The sequence below is a fragment of the Vigna radiata genome, unplaced genomic scaffold, assembly GCF_000741045.1.
Source record: "Vigna radiata var. radiata cultivar VC1973A unplaced genomic scaffold, Vradiata_ver6 scaffold_70, whole genome shotgun sequence".
NCBI lineage: Eukaryota > Viridiplantae > Streptophyta > Magnoliopsida > Fabales > Fabaceae > Vigna > Vigna radiata.
The window spans coordinates 201,099-216,919 of record NW_014542367.1 but is presented as its reverse complement, the minus strand read 5'-3'; the positions used below and the strand labels follow the sequence as shown (position 1 = coordinate 216,919).

The 15,821-nt window shown below is 34.6% G+C and overlaps 1 protein-coding gene across 8 annotated transcripts; it reads left to right on the top strand.

The window, feature by feature from the left end:
- Positions 1 to 821: 821 nt before the first annotated feature.
- On the top strand, positions 822 to 14,548 carry LOC106779980. Of its 8 annotated transcripts, none has more exons than XM_022776796.1 (13): positions 822 to 954; positions 1,571 to 1,820; positions 5,250 to 5,459; positions 8,249 to 8,329; positions 8,429 to 8,515; positions 8,611 to 8,706; positions 8,845 to 8,898; positions 8,987 to 9,608; positions 11,840 to 12,065; positions 12,202 to 12,250; positions 12,527 to 12,566; positions 12,835 to 13,026; positions 14,275 to 14,548. In XM_022776796.1, exons 2-12 carry the CDS (start codon positions 1,578 to 1,580, stop codon positions 12,990 to 12,992), a joined length of 1,866 nt encoding a protein of 621 aa, XP_022632517.1. In that variant the 5' UTR covers positions 822 to 954; positions 1,571 to 1,577; the 3' UTR covers positions 12,993 to 13,026; positions 14,275 to 14,548. The 8 variants fall into 8 exon arrangements, with proteins under 8 accessions (XP_022632517.1, XP_022632518.1, XP_014523687.1 ...); XM_022776797.1 differs by lacking the exon at positions 14,275 to 14,548 and having other exon boundaries at positions 8,987 to 9,419; positions 9,504 to 9,608; positions 11,858 to 12,065; positions 12,835 to 13,306; XM_014668201.2 differs by lacking the exon at positions 14,275 to 14,548 and having other exon boundaries at positions 8,987 to 9,419; positions 9,504 to 9,608; positions 12,835 to 13,306.
- The last annotated feature ends 1,273 nt before the right edge of the window (positions 14,549 to 15,821 follow it).

Below are 15,821 nucleotides of genomic sequence, written 5' to 3'. Positions count from 1 at the left end.
AAGACTAAAACATATATTTAACCTTAAAAAAATAACAAAATTATAAAATAAAACTCATTAATCCATTATAAGTGAGGACTTTCACGCTACCTAAACAAAATAAATAAACTCATTTCACATATTTTGATAGGTCAACGAGAGAGTTAATCAAACCAATCATATTAACCTGTTTGTCACATCTAAAAATATATAAGAAATTAATAACAAATGTATCAATACATGTTTGACTTGACTTTTTTAGGTTATCCTACTAATTTTAATTTTAAGAGTACTAATAGCTTTTCTCTTTTCTTAACCTTACTATAGTCAAAGGTCCTAAACAGTTTTCTTAGTGATATAGACTCTATCAAATTTTTGAACATTTGTTACATTTTCCCCTTTCTTAGATGTTCCTGATTTTCGATCATATTAAATTTTCATCACAATATACTCAAAATATTGATCAATCATTAAATTAGTGTAATCTTAATTAAGTCTAAGTTTATTTTATTATTTTTATTTGTTAGTGGTTACTTTCATGATATTTTGAAACAATATTTAATTTAATACATAACTACACAAAGATAAATCATAAACCATTTATCTATACCCGTTTAAGAATGAAACAAGGTTTACCTATTGTAAAGTTATAAACAAGAAACAAAATATAAATTCTCTAATTAGTTATTATTAGTTTATGAACTTATTTAAATATAAATTATACTCATAAAAGATATTATGTGGGTATCGCCTTAGTCTAATAATTAGTATTATTTTTCATCCATTTTTTTTCTTACTTTGCCTTCCATTTATTTCGTAATACTGTAATGGATTGATTAATTATTTATTAATTAATAACAAATTATGAATAGGTATCTAGATTCTTCCACTTGGTGTGATATGCTCAGCGCACACGTCCATCTTCCTGTCCTATAATTTTCATTCATCTTTCCTAAAATTTTCACTACGCGCCAGGTAACTCAATTCTCCCCCTGCTTGTACAATTTCAGTTCGGTTCATGTCAATTTTCTCTTTTCTCCAACTATTTCATGGATCTCTGTTTTTGTTACAAACTGTCTTTATTTTATTCTTCATTTTATTGGTTTTGTTGTTTGAGGTCGGCGTTGAATTATGAATTCTCACATGGGTTTCTTTAATTCTCCAGAATTTGGTTATGGAAGTTGTGAATCGCTTAAAATTTGTCAAATTACTTATACTCATTTTGAGTTAATTTGTTGGTTTGGTGTGATTAAATTTTCTCAAATTTGGTTGTATATGTATCTATAGTTTACTCTCTTAAGAATTATGATTACATTTGTGAAATGTGTTGGGGTACCTAGCAGCTTTCAGAGTTTTGGAGGTGCCCATATAAAAAATTGTTCAATTTAGTTTTCCAAATATGTGGTGGAAGGGGAATTTTTTTGAAGATCAAGTTTAATTTACTCGGTAGTTTAACCCTTCGTGTATCCCTGTACTCACACATAGACAGAGAGAGAGGTGTATTAGGTTTCTATAATATTCCTTCTGGGACCTTGTTTGTACCAAAAGTATAATCAGTGGAAAATGACTAGACCTATTTTGATTCTTGTAGATTAAATATGCAACCTCAATCGAGCCTGCTTAACGTCTCTGTTACATGGAGGGGAAAGAAATTTGTTGTAGAGATGAATATAGGGGCCAATGTTAAGGATCTAGGACAGGAATTGCAAAAGTTAACTAATATCAATGAAGATACGATGCGGTTCATTATTCCACAAATATCTGGTAGAGCGTCAAAACTGCTGGCTCCATTTTCAGCGGAGCATGCAGTTTTAAGTCTGGAGGAAGCTTCAATTACTGAGGTACTTCCATTTCCATATTTTCTATCATGTGGGTTAAGATTTAACTACATGAAAAATATTATTCTTATCGACTTCATTCATATGGATATAGTTTTTATTGTTCTGTGAATCATTGCATTGTATTTGCTGCTTTCCTTAATAGTTTTTTTCAGGTCATGCCACGGGTTACCCCTAGTCCATTGGACCAGAGTTTCATAATACTTTTGTGCTATTTATCTAAACTTCAGGTGTAAATATTTTTCTTGAACCAAACTATCGTTAACTACCTATGATGGAACCTATAATTCTAGGATATGAAATTGATTGTTTGACACACATTCTTCAGCAGACTTGAGTGGATTGGCTGTTTTAAAATGCTATTTGATTGGAGTCGAAGCCTTGAACCCATTGGTCAATTTTCATGTGAAGTTGTTAGGATATACGTTAGGAATAGGATAAAGGGGTTGAGGAGTAAGCGTGTGGGGGGTGTCGGTTAAAAAGGGGAAGTGGGGCAGAGCCTCGATAAATAGAGGTAGTGTAACGCGGTAGGAGATATCGAGTATTTTGTGAAGTCAGGTCTCTATTGCCTGTAGAGAGGTTGTGCTCTCAAGGGAGGTTATGCTCCCAAACCCATGCTGTGTAAAGTGACTATCCATTCTTCAGCAGTAATACAATTTTTTCTTTCATCTTTGGTTGTTCCGTGTGCTATTGAGAGAGTTTTGGTTAGGTTCACTAACTAGGAACCTAACAAATTGGTCCGACCAGCCGGATCAAAGTGGGGGTGAAGGATCAAGAAGCTGCTGGATCATCAAGGGAGGACTACCGAATCTCCTTAGGAGAGGGCTTCCAGATCAAGAAGGGATCAAGAAGTGATCAAGAAAGGGTGGAGCATGGAAGGAAGAAACAATACCTTGGAGAGGAGGACCAGCGGACAGAAAATGACCATAGCAGAATTGAAAATGAACATGGCAGAATATAGAAGAAATATGCAAGAAACAAGAGAAATGCTGCAAGAAATCAAGATTCACATAAAAGGCTTAGGAAGAAGTGAGGAATCTGTCATGAAAGGGCAGAAAGAGGGTTCAGATGAAGAGGAGATGGAGGAATACAGGGGTGAACAGAATTGGAGGCAGCGGGTAGAATTGGCCAGGTTTGAGGGGATGGACCCATTGGGAGGGATCTCTCAGGCAGAGAAGCTTTTTGACACCCAAAACGTCAAGGAGAAGGAGAGGCTCAGGTTGGCTTATAGCTGCATGGAAGGAGGCACAATCTATTGGTTCAGGGCCTGGAAAAATAAAACCAAGAACCTTTCTTGGAAAGGGCTGAAAGAGGCATTAATAATGGGGTTTGGAGGAAGAGACAGAGGGTCTCTTTTTGAGAAGAAAAGAGAAACGGAAGCTGCTGCAGTTTTGAGTGTTGATGGTTTTGTAAGAATTAGAGGGCAGGATAGGAGAGAAGAAAATATTTGTGGGGAGGAAGGCAATGCTGCAAACGGTGATGGAGACATGGGTGTGACTGCTGCTGGAAAAATTGAAAAAGCTGCTGATTTTACTGCTGCAAACTGTGATGGAGACATGGGTGTGACTGCTGCTGGAAAAATTGAAAAAGCTGCTGATTTTACTGCTGCAAACTGTGATGGAGACATGGGTGTGACTGCTGCTGGAAAAGTTGCTACTGAAAAAGTTGCTACTGTTGAGAAAGTTGTTTTTTGTGTAGATAGTGCGGTAGGTTGTGGTGTGAATGTCAAAACAAAAATAACGCTCGGGTGGAAGAGAAAATGCAAGCAATTGGGAGCAAAAAGGAGAGGATGCTACTGACAATAATGGAGCTAGGAAGGGTGAGGAACCAAATTTTTCATGGGTGAAAAGAGAAGAGTTGATCACTTATGAAGGGATTGACAAGCAAGATCAAACAACAGGGGTAGCAAATGCTTTCAAAGTTCAAAACACCAAAGGATCAACAAAAGCACATCCAAACAGCAAAGAAAATGTAGTCCAAGGGTGCAAGACTTGGCATCAAAAATTCAAGCACCTTTCTTGGAAAAATTTGGCCCCAACTCTACTAAAGATAGTTGAAGGGAACAGAAGATGCCGTCTATGTGAGAATTGGGCAGCAGTAACACAGAGGGGGAGTGTGGAAATTTTATATGAGAGTTTGCAAGTAGATGGAGCAGTTGCCAAAAGTGTTGTTGCTACAAGGGCCGATGAAGTTAGAGTTGAGATTTTGAGGACTTCACAAAATTGGGCGATAGAATCCAGGAAGAGTGGAAGTCATTGGAGGAGGATTTGCCACCACCCAAGCCTCCAGACTTGAATTGGAGGGCAGCATCCAGTGGGTAACAAGTTGATGAAGAGGAGCCATGAGATCAAGCCTTCCATTTCCAACCTTGAGGACAAGGTTGTTTGGAAGGGGGGGTGTAATGTTAGGATATACGTTAGGAATAGGATAAAGGGGTTGAGGAGTAAGTGTGTGGGGGTGTCGGTTAAAAAGGGGAAGTGGGGCAGAGCCTCTATAAATAGAGGTAGTGTAACGCGGTAGGGGATATTGAGTATTTTGTGAAGTTAGGTCTATTGCCTGTAGAGAGGTTATGCTCTCAAGGGAGGTTATGCTCCCAAACCCATGCTGTGTACAGTGACTATCCATTCTTCAACAATAATACAATTCTTTCTTTCATCTTTGGTTGTTCTGTGTGCTATTAAGAGAGTTTTGGTTAGGTTCACTAACTAGGAACCTAACAGAAGTTGTCAACAAAAGGTAGCCCAAATCCGCAGGAATGGTGGTATGAGTTACATGTTAAGCTTAGTAAGAAGCGTGTGAGCTGGTAGAACATTGTGTGTGAGAAGAGGATTGTTTTAGTAGGGCCTATGGGGGCATCAGAAGGGGAGCATTAGTGATAAACATTTTGTCTTAAATGTATGTTGGGAGAGTGACATTTGGGAATATCTTGGGCATTTTCATTAGCCATTGTTGAGGAAGATTTACTCTTTGTAATGAGCATTGTTCTTGGGAGTATCTAAACTGAGACAATCCTCCTCTACATTCCTTGCTGTTACTGTAATTATCATTTTTTTTATTTCCATTGATATTTTCAATTATTATCACTATTCTACAAACTATTTTATCATTTTATATTTATTGTTTAGAATATAGAAAGGAAAAGAGTACATGTTACTATTTTTGTTGTTTGATTAAGTTTCAAACCAATATTCACTCTTCCAATTAGCATTTCTGTTGAGGAACACTTTACAGTCAAATAGCGGTGATTTTTATGTTATAATCCTAATTAATATCTCCGCAAGGGGATTCATTGAACTGGTTATTCGTATACATCCTTTCTGTTTGTTTTATCAATGCTTGTAATTAGCACTATTGTACCATTGGAAAATGGTTGATATGTTGACTTAATTATTCAGTGTACTATTACCTTAAGTCACTATTTGTATTCCCCAGGCCAAGTCAATTATCATGATGGGTGTGTCAACAAATGAGGTTGAAGAGGTTCTTCAAAGTTCAAAAACAGATTTAAGAATAGCTGGATTTGAGGATGAAGAGAAGAGAATGAAACAGAGAATTTCACATGAACCTCATATTTCATTGAAACTCCCACAAGGGCAGTATATATTTTGTGAATTTCGCACACTTCAAATTCCAGGATTAGAGGTACTATATTGCTACATGATTATTAATGTTTGTGTCCAATAAAAGAATCACACAACTGATATTTATCTTTTAGACCTCTTTATACTCCTGCATTTACATTTTACTAGTAACTAGTAATAGGGTGTTTTTGTAAAGTATTCCAAGAGTGTATACTTCATTTTACTATGTGATTATTATTGAAAGGATGAAGTTTCAGGGATAGAGGGAGATAATAGAGGCAAAATCCTATGAAATTGGCATTGGTTTGATATCATATGACTTGTTAGAATGTGATGATAACATTTATAAAACCTAATGCATTATAAGTTTCCACAATTTCGTTTTGCTCATATACCAATTGATAGGTACCCAAATTTATTTAAAATTGTAAAGACTTCCCAGACAAGTTCTTGGATGTTCACCCAGAAAAACTAGACAGTTTTATTAACGATGAAACAAGCACAATAATCTAAATTATTACACTTTCGAGAGGACCAGATTCTCCCTAGCCTTCCCTTTACAAAACTTCCTAAAAAACTGCTAAAAATAACTGCCTATGCAGACTTTATAAAAGTCTGAGACAACAAAACCACCTATCCACAGACAGTTATACCTGTCTGTCCCTTTTATTTCTCTTAATATAAAAATTTCCCTTGAACCTATCAAATGGGAGGCCAGTCAGGTTTTCAGAATTTACAAGAGAATTTCAAGTTTATTATACTGTAGAGGAATAGAGGGGGAGATCCAAAAATAGAGCTAAGAATGTGATGTTTGTTTAAGAAACATGGCTCAAACTCTATCCCAGGATTTTTACTGCAACCACTTCCAATTCTATGCAATACATGGGTGATGTGCCCATGGGTTTTATAAAATTTATTGAACGTGTCAAGGCCACAAGGATTATCTCTTTATTAAAAATTAAGATTACAAAATAAAGAGTAATAAGGGATATACTCCCTGCTTGTTAGCTGTACATATTTCCTAATTACAGAAAATCTAACCATAATTTTAACTGATTTCATTGGAGAACTGCCTAAGGCTATGGGAGTCAATAACATAATGGTGATGGTCGATACAATGAGAAAATATGCTCATTGCTTCTCATTATAAAGGAAAAGACAAAACAGAATGAAATCAGATTTAAATAATCTGGTCTTGAAATTAACTACCCAAATAAACTAGCATAAAGAACAATAAATCAGATCAGATTTGAATAATCTGGTACTGCTCTTAACTAACTAAGTTTTATAGAGTCCTTATTTGAAATTCAAATGTGAAGTAAAAGTTCATATTCAACCAGCAACATAGACTACTCCAACCAATAGGCAATTTAAGGTGAACCATGACATGATAAACTTATTATTGAATATTTTTATATACTCTTAATTATTATTTGTATGTGTTAATGATAGGATATGTAATGTATTAGACAGTTTTTAGATAGTTTGGCAAAAATAAAACATAGAGGTTAGGATGAATTGGTTAGGGGCAGTTAGGAGGAGTTTAAATAGTAGTTAGGGAAAGTTTTAATTAGTAGTTAGGCAGTTTTTGTCTTTTAAGGAGGAGGGGGGAGGGGTGTTCTAGTTCTGGTTGTTGAGTGTGTTGGAAGTCTCACATCAACTAGAGATAAGACAAATTCATAGTATATAAGTGGGTGCAAACCTCATCTTACAAGCCGGTTTTGTGGGGTTAAGTCAGGCTTAAAGTCCACTTTTAACATGGTATCAGAGCCATCGTTAAAAAGCCTATCCTAGCGATATTTGTTGTTTGTTGGGCATATTGTATCACCCGCTATCAGGCCGTTATCGGACCATCTATTAATGTCTAGTCTCACGCTCGAGATGTATATACCTCGACATGAGAGGGGTGTGTTGGAAGTCCCACATCAACTAGAGATAACACAAATTCATAGTATATAAGTGGGTGCAAACCTCACTTTACAAGCCGATTTTGTGGGGTTGAGTTAGGTTTAAAGTCCACTTCTAACATAGTGTTTTATTTCTGAACAGGGACTGTCCTGTGTAGAAGGGAATGTTTTCCCTTAGATGTTGTTGAATGTTTTCTGTATATTTCATCCAATAAACTCTGCCTCACAGTGAGGTTTCTTGTCTCTGTTTGTGAATGTTTATTTTGAGATAGAATTTAGGTTTTTTGTCACCAAGAAACTAACAAATTGGTCTTACCTGCCGATAGGATATGTAATGTATTAGACAGTCTGTAGACAGTTTTTAGATAGTTTTGCAAAAATAAAACATAGAAGTTAGTATGAAGTGGTTAGGGGTAGTAAGGAGGAGTTTAGACAGTAGTTATGGGATGTTTTAATTAGTAGTTAGGCAGTTTTTGTTTTTTAAGGAGGGAGGTGTTCTAATTCTGGTTGTTGAGTGTTTTATTTCTGAACAGGGAATGTCCTGTGTAGAAGGTAATGCTTTCCCTTGGATGTTGTTGAATTTTTTTGTATTTTTCATTCAATAAACTGTTGCCTCACAGTGAGGTTTCTTGTCTCTGTTTGTGATGGTTTATTTTGAGATAGAATTTAGGTTTCCTGTCACCAAGAAACGTAACAGTTAAGCGCTTGATTTGGTATTGACATTGTGGTAATGATATATTGTGTTTTGGTAAAATATATCATATTATTCTTTGGGACTGGAAAAGCATAATCTATGAGTATGACATTTTGCCTTATTAACTGATTGTTTTACTGGTTATCAATTTTCCAATATATTCTTTGCTATCTTTTCTCATAATGTAAAGATTTTAATGGAGGTCTGTCAATCGGTCATGGATGAATTTGCTTTTTCCCTTATTTTCAGTTGAATCCTCCAGCTGCTGAAGCACTTAAAAGAATGCACATGCTTGCTGCAGATCCTGGAATTGTTGCTGTCATGAACAAGGTATACTGTTCATACCCAAAATAATTAGCTGAACTAATATATATTTGTGCTATAATGAAATATGCTGCAAGTTCTGAAGATGTTTTGCATATTATATAGCATCGATGGCGTGTTGGAATTATGACTGAGATGGCTCCTGTTGGTTATGTTGGTGTGGACCCAAAATGTATTCTTGGTTTTAACAAGGTATTGGATTCCACAGGATGACAAAATAGGGCATTTTAAGTGTTTGTCATTGTCCCGTTGTTGAATTTTCCTTTCTGTTTTCATTCTTATTACAGAACCATGGAGAGGAAATATCACTGCGCCTAAGGACTGATGACCTCAAAGGTTTCAGGAAATATGAAAGCATCAAGAAAACTCTACTGCATGAACTTGTAAGCTATAGCATACACCTGAAGTGCAATTTTTTTTTCTTCTATTGATCCTAAAGTAATTTAAGTATGAAATAAGGTAAAACATAAATTTCTACTGTCTATTTCATAAATGGAAGTTATTGAACAAACTTATTTCAGGCACACATGGTATACTCTGAACATGATGCGAACTTTTATGCTCTGGATAAGCAGGTGCGCTCGTATGTTTGAATGTTTGGCTTCTGTCCATTATTACGCTCTGCTTTACTGCCATATGATGATTTAGTTTGTTCCTTGACAGTTAAATCAAGAAGCATCTAGTTTAGATTGGACTAGATCTGCAAGCCACACTTTGAGTGGAGTAAGGAATACTTCAACCTATGAAGATGACATTATAGCTGACAAAAGCAGTATTCCTCAAAAGCTTGGTGGTAACAGGACAGATCAGCTAATAAGTGCACGTGAATCTTCTGTTGCTGCTGCTTACCATCGATTGGCTAATGTTTCTCCAAACAAGCTGGGAGGGTCTGAATTAAATCAAGAGCTGGATCCTGGTTATTCTAGTCATAGTTTGAGTGAAAAAAAATCTGATTGTATGATATCTGCCTCCAAAGAAATCAAAGATATTGAAATGGCTGTCACTAATAACAAAGAATATAGAGGTGAGCCGGACCCTGATGATCATATTATCAATGGAATGAATCACGAGCCTGATCCAGATGATTCTCATCACGGTAAAGTTGTTGATTATGATGTTAGTTCAGGAATAGCTGATAGAAAGATTTCTGAACAACCTAATGATTTTGGTGTAAGGCAAGTTTTGTATTCTGAGACAAGTACTGGTAATATGGTAGCATCATACACATACATTTCCAATCAGGATACTTCAGAAGCATCTACGGAATCCATTGCTCCAATTATAGGTAATTGCTCGCCAGTAATATGTAGTTTGTGCAGGCATATCCAGTCAAGGATGAGCATTCTATAATCATAAACCTAACAATGATTACTTGGAACCAGAAAACAGCAATTTAAAACATGGAAACTTTTGGACTAAAGGATTGAACACACCCACACATTTTTTACTAGAATAATCTGATTTATAAACCATATTTGAAGAATATGCATCAACTGCACAGGGTATTTACTACTGAGGTGCCTCCACCTTCTATACCTTACACAAACAGGTTTGACATTTTAACTCCCTTATAGGTTTGTCCCTACAGGTAGATAATACTAACTGGCATAAAACATTACTGCCTATGGCAAAATATACATGACTGTCTTTGGCAAATTTGGAAACGTTAATTAGATTTTTTGAAATATGAGTAACATGCAAAAGATTTTTTAGAAACAACTGTATTTTTGTGTGTGGGCTGTGAAAAGTAGTAGAACCGATGTGGGAAATAGACATACATGTTCCATTACCTAGAGTTACCCTGTCAATTCTAGTGGAGGAACATCTAGTTGTAAAATTATTAGAGTCATGAGCCATGTGGTGTGTGGCTCCACTATCCAGATATCAAAGAGGATCATTGAGAGTGGTGGGTGTTCCCAGAATTGAAGGAGTATCATCATGAATTTCAGAGGAACAAAGTTGAGATTGGTTAGCAGAAATGGAATGTTGAAAATCATGTTCAAACCTGTGCCAACAATTCGTAGCAGTATGATCAAACTTGTTGCAAAATTGACATTGCAGTTTCTGTTGCTGCCAAGAACTTGGAGCAGTATTGGTGTTGTTGAAACATAGATTCTTGACAAAAGAGTTGTTTTGGTTTCTAGATTTGTTGTTTCACTGGTAGGATTGAGGACCTTTGTTTCTATAGGTGTTGTTGGAACCTGAGATGACAGTGTTGTTGATAACAGCAGAATAGCGGTTTTGTATTTTTCATGAAGCTCTTCTTGGGATAAGAGCAAGGCCTGTATTTCTTCAATGGTGTAAGGATCTGAGCGGGTGAGAATAGAAGTGACGAAATTGTCATAGTCTTCATAAAGACCATCAAGAATTGCTTCAACGTGGTCTTCTGTGGAGATAAGAGATCCAATAACTGTCAGGGCGTCCACAATCTTCTTCATATCAAGAAGATAGGTAGCGGCATTTCTATCCCTTTTGGGTGTTCTAAGCTGAATCTGTAAAGATTTTACCTTGGCTCTGGATTGAGATGCATGACAAACATGCAGCTTGTTCCAGATTTGGGAACCAGTGGTGAGTCCAACCATTTGAGTGAGAACAGACGTGTCCATAGAAGCGAGAAGCCAAGCAACCAAGAATTGATCTTGTTGCTCATATTGGAGATAGGCAGGATTAACAATGCCGTGAAGGGCATCATCAGGATTAAGGTATTTGGGTGGGGTATCTTTACCATCCAAGAATTTGTTAAGTTGTAATCCTGTGATTAAGCACTTGTTGCTGCCAGATTTAATAAGTTTTCAATGGTAAGTTTGAGGGAGGTAGGTGTATTGAACTTGTGAGAGTGGTAGGAGGTAACAGTGGTTTTGGAGTTGTGGGTAGAAAAAGAATTTTCAAAAGCCATGACAGTAGCTATGATTTCTATATAAGGAAACGAAACAGAGAGAGGGAAATAATATTAAATAACTGTGAAAAGTATCTTACATAGAAAATGTTAACTAATCTATTTACACTGAAGACAAGACACAAATATATAGAGAAGGAAGAATAACTGATAATAACAGAATCAGTTACTCTGCTGTGTTATCTCATTAAGAAAGGAATTATTGACAGCAATTTTTTTAATATACTGTTAGGATATAAGGAGGAGAAGCTAGTTATGGTATTTGAAATATTAATTAGCTAGTTGTATCTGTGTTTGTAACAGCATATGACATTTACATTCCAAGCTAAGGGGGAGTGTTAAAGATTTTAATATGTAAATAGGAAAATATTATATAGTCTTAACTTTGGGATTGTCTTATATTTCTTTTGTTTCCTTGAATTTTATCAATAATATTGCCTAAATAGAGAATCGTTTGTATGAGGTCTCGTAGCTTGAAGCATTTTTTTTTTAACAAGCTGCTAACCTTCTGTCCCAACTGTTGCTTTATTGAATTGGTTCCGTGTTCTACTTAAATATTGGATATTAAGTTATTGAAACAAATGTTTACAACCAACCTGCTCATGGGAAATCTTATGTAGAAATAAATCTGATGGCAGAAACTGTTCCCAATGATGTTGTTCCCACACCAGAATTGTCTACATTGCAAACTAATGAGCCTGATCCTGATGATCAAGAATTTCAGAGAATAAATGATACCTCAACTGCTGTTTGTAACCGTTTGTTGAAGGCTGTGGAAATGCTAAGACGTGAAGTTAGTGCAATGCAAGCCACTTCGATCCTTCACACTCTCCTGAAAATAATTAGGTATGCTTATGCAAATGTTGGTTGAGCTCTCAATGAACGGCTTGCTTTAAAAGTTTTCAGAAAGTACTTCTAGTTATGTGTAGTTATGCTTGAAGCTTTTCCTTTTACGTATATCATTGCTTCAATCTGATTGCAGGAATGTGATTGAACACCCTTTAGTGGAAAAGTACAAGAGATTGCGGAAGGTACATATAACTTATGTTACCTCTTGGCATGCTTGCTAAAACAATTTTATATCATAAGATTAATTTTGATAGATATATTATTTTTATATTTTATCTTTAGTTAGTTTGTTATTATTTTTTATTTGTATTTTAAGCTTAGTTCATATCTTTTCTATTATAAACAGTATTCTATGTATATATTTAACACAAAGTAGATTAATCTCTCACATTATTTCACTATATTCAACATACTTCAAAATAAAAACTGATATCTATATAACGGACATTTGATTGCAGGCTAATCCAATCATTGAGAGGAACATTCTAAATAATAAAGGTTTGTACTTTCGGACCATGAATAATAATTTAGTAGTGCTTGTATAGAAGTGATTTTCTTATGTACAATGAAAGAGCCTAGAGATTAGGCATATGATTCTGATAAGATCTAAATAGTAATCTCTTGATATTTAGAACTAAATATCTTGTACATAGAAATGTGTAAGCAATTATTACAATTTCTTAAAGTAACTTTTTTCTATAAGCTGATGCTAATATTATATATGCTCAAATTTGGGCTATTATCTTTATCATTTTTGCTGCTACAGCTGCCTTGGAAATTCTATTTCTGGTCGGCTTCAGCGAAGATGTTATGTTTGATAATCTTGGGAAGGAAGATGCTTACTTGGTGTTAAAGCGGAATGATCCTGGCTTATTATGGCTTGCTAAGTCAACCCTTGAATCAAGCACAGACTTACCTTGCTAGCCCAGAAAACGGTTCTGAAAGGCAAAGCAAAATTGTACGTCAAAGCATCTTACAAGATTTCCATTGTATGATGAGTTTGTAAAGTTTGTCAGTTTCTCTATTTATAGTCACTATCCAATAGATAAAATTGAAAACACAGAAACATAAGGAGAAGGAAGAACTACATTTGAAGTTCAAACGGAAACCTGGTACTCTCTATCGGTGGTAATATTCGAGTTGTTCATTGCACAACGTTAGATGTCATTTTGTTGTATTTTATTGAATGTATATACATTTCATGAATAAAGGGAAATCCATTTAGTGTTGTTTGTTTAGTATTTTGACAATTGGAAAAGAATACAGGTATTGATTTCTACACCTTATCAAATATTTTAATACACCCTATCATTTCTGGAATTTATTTTCCGGAACACAATTAACATTTTCGAAAATTCTTTTCCAGAAAGCGATGATCACTCTTTCCTGTTATACGAAAAAAAAAATAAAAAATTCTGCGGTAGCTTTTTGATGGGGGAGACAGAAATTTGATAGTAGTAGGAAGCAATACCCAAAATTATTAGGATAGGAACGTAAAAGGATTCCATTGTTTAATTTATGGTTCTGTTATGTGTAGCTTATCATGCTTCTGTGTTTTTATTTTTTTGGTTGAAACATTTTTAGTTCTTTATAAATATTAATGAATTTTGGTTTTGCTTTTTAATTAAATTTTTAAACTTTTCTTCCATAATTTGTTTATTGGTTTAATACATATTTTGGTCTCTCTTTTTGGACGTTTGGTTCAAAATCATCTCACCTTGAAAAAAAGTTCTATAAGATCCTATATTTTATTAAAAACGGTTCATTATGGTCCTTTTCGTAGATGCCATTAAAATCTTAACGGCACAGTAGTGACAAAACCTGTCTGAGGTGTTTATTTGGATGCTTAGGTGGTTCTGTGAAGTCATTTTAATATGTAAATATTTAAGAAAAACATTAAAATGACGAAAAATAGTTTAAGTGTGGGTTAAAGTAAATTACCCCTTATCAAAGAGTGATTTCTGCTTTTCTGAGTTCAACGTTATTGTGAAAGTGGTAATTGTTGCTGATTTCTGCATTTTTGTAAGTGGAACATCGTATTTACGTGAGGTAAATGGTCTTAATCTAAACCTAACTCATAGTTGTTTTTGTTGTTTTATTTGGGGGTTAGGGTTTTATTTGATTTTGTTTTAAATATAGGTATTTTCTTCTGTGGAGGATGATTTTGGGGTATGAAGTCTGATTCTGGTTCCAATTGAAATTTCAGATCCATCACGAGAAATATTTCTGTACTGAATATGAGAAATCAAAGGTCGTTGCGGATAAAATTACGTTGCAAGCTGCGTCGGAGGGGCTGCCAATAGTCCTACTGTATCCTGGAGTAATCTATGGGCCTGGCAAGGTCACTACAGGAAACATTGTTGCACGAATGGTATATGATTAAATTACTACCACTTGTTGAATCCTGGCTAGCTATATATGATTGAACTATGGTACATGGCTTTTTATATACACTTAAATGAAATTCATAATGTTTAATATTTGGATTTGATTCATTTGACGATGTGGTGGACGGGCACATTTCAGCAATGAAGAAAGGAAAAGTTGGGAGTAGGTATCTATTACCAGGGGAAAAATGCTTCGTTTAAGCATGTTTTTGATATGGCCGCTGTGATTACTGATACTAATAAAATCAGTGTTTAGCATCCCTTTATGGTTGATTGAAGTATACGGGTGGCTCTCAGTTTTATTCTCTAGAATCACTGGAAAGCTCCCTTTCATTAGTCCATCAGTCAATTTTCACTTCACTTCACTCATTTCTAACTCACTCAATTTTAACATTTCTGTCAACTCACTTCACTTCACTGTGCCATTAAGATTTTAACAGCATCTATGAAAAGGATCATAATGAACAGATTTTAATGAAATATGGGACCTTATAGAACTTTTTTCTAAGATGGGATGATTTTGAACCAAACGTCCAAAAAGAAGGACCAAAATATGTATTAAATCTTGTTTATTTATGCTTCTCTTCTAGATTATTTAAATTACTTTATTTCATTATTTTTTCGAGATAAATAAAATTAAATAAAACACAATATTATGAATAATTTTTTTTAGATAATAAAAAATCAAATAATTTATCTGGATTAAAATCATATTTAATTGTTTTTCTATGTTTTGGGGAGTTGTTAGAAGATGATAATAAGATATGAGAAAGGATGGAGGTCAATTTTGGAGGGGTCATTTCTTCAAAAATATTTAAAGAAGATTTGATCATATTATATTTATGGGAATGGTGAGATTCTATGGTTTAGAAAGAAAGAGCCTTTAACAATGCACTTCGAGGTTTGGTCCTCAAGGCTTGAAGTGTGCAATTTCGAAGTCAATGAGGATTGTTTATTGGATGAATCATTAAACTAAATTTTAGTTTGTTGTTTTTGTTGGCTTGGTTGGTGGAGGAGAAACTTCATACTCTTACTAAGTTTTTGCCCAGAATAATTATCACTGTTATAACAGGATGTCCGCTTATGAGTGATTTTTTTTTTAATTATAATATGATTACAGAGATTCAATTATATAATATTAAAATTAATAAAATAAAAATGAAATAAAGTAAACTCAATTATATTGATTCTAAAATTTATAGTACAAAATTTTTGAATAATTCAAGTTTTTTGGAGCATTGTAACATTTGTTGCTTTCGTATAACCAAAAGTCATACAATTATTGTAAGAGACACCCAAATACAAACAAATATAGATAAACTACTATAGCATAACCAATAATAATAAACATGTACATGGCAAGTAA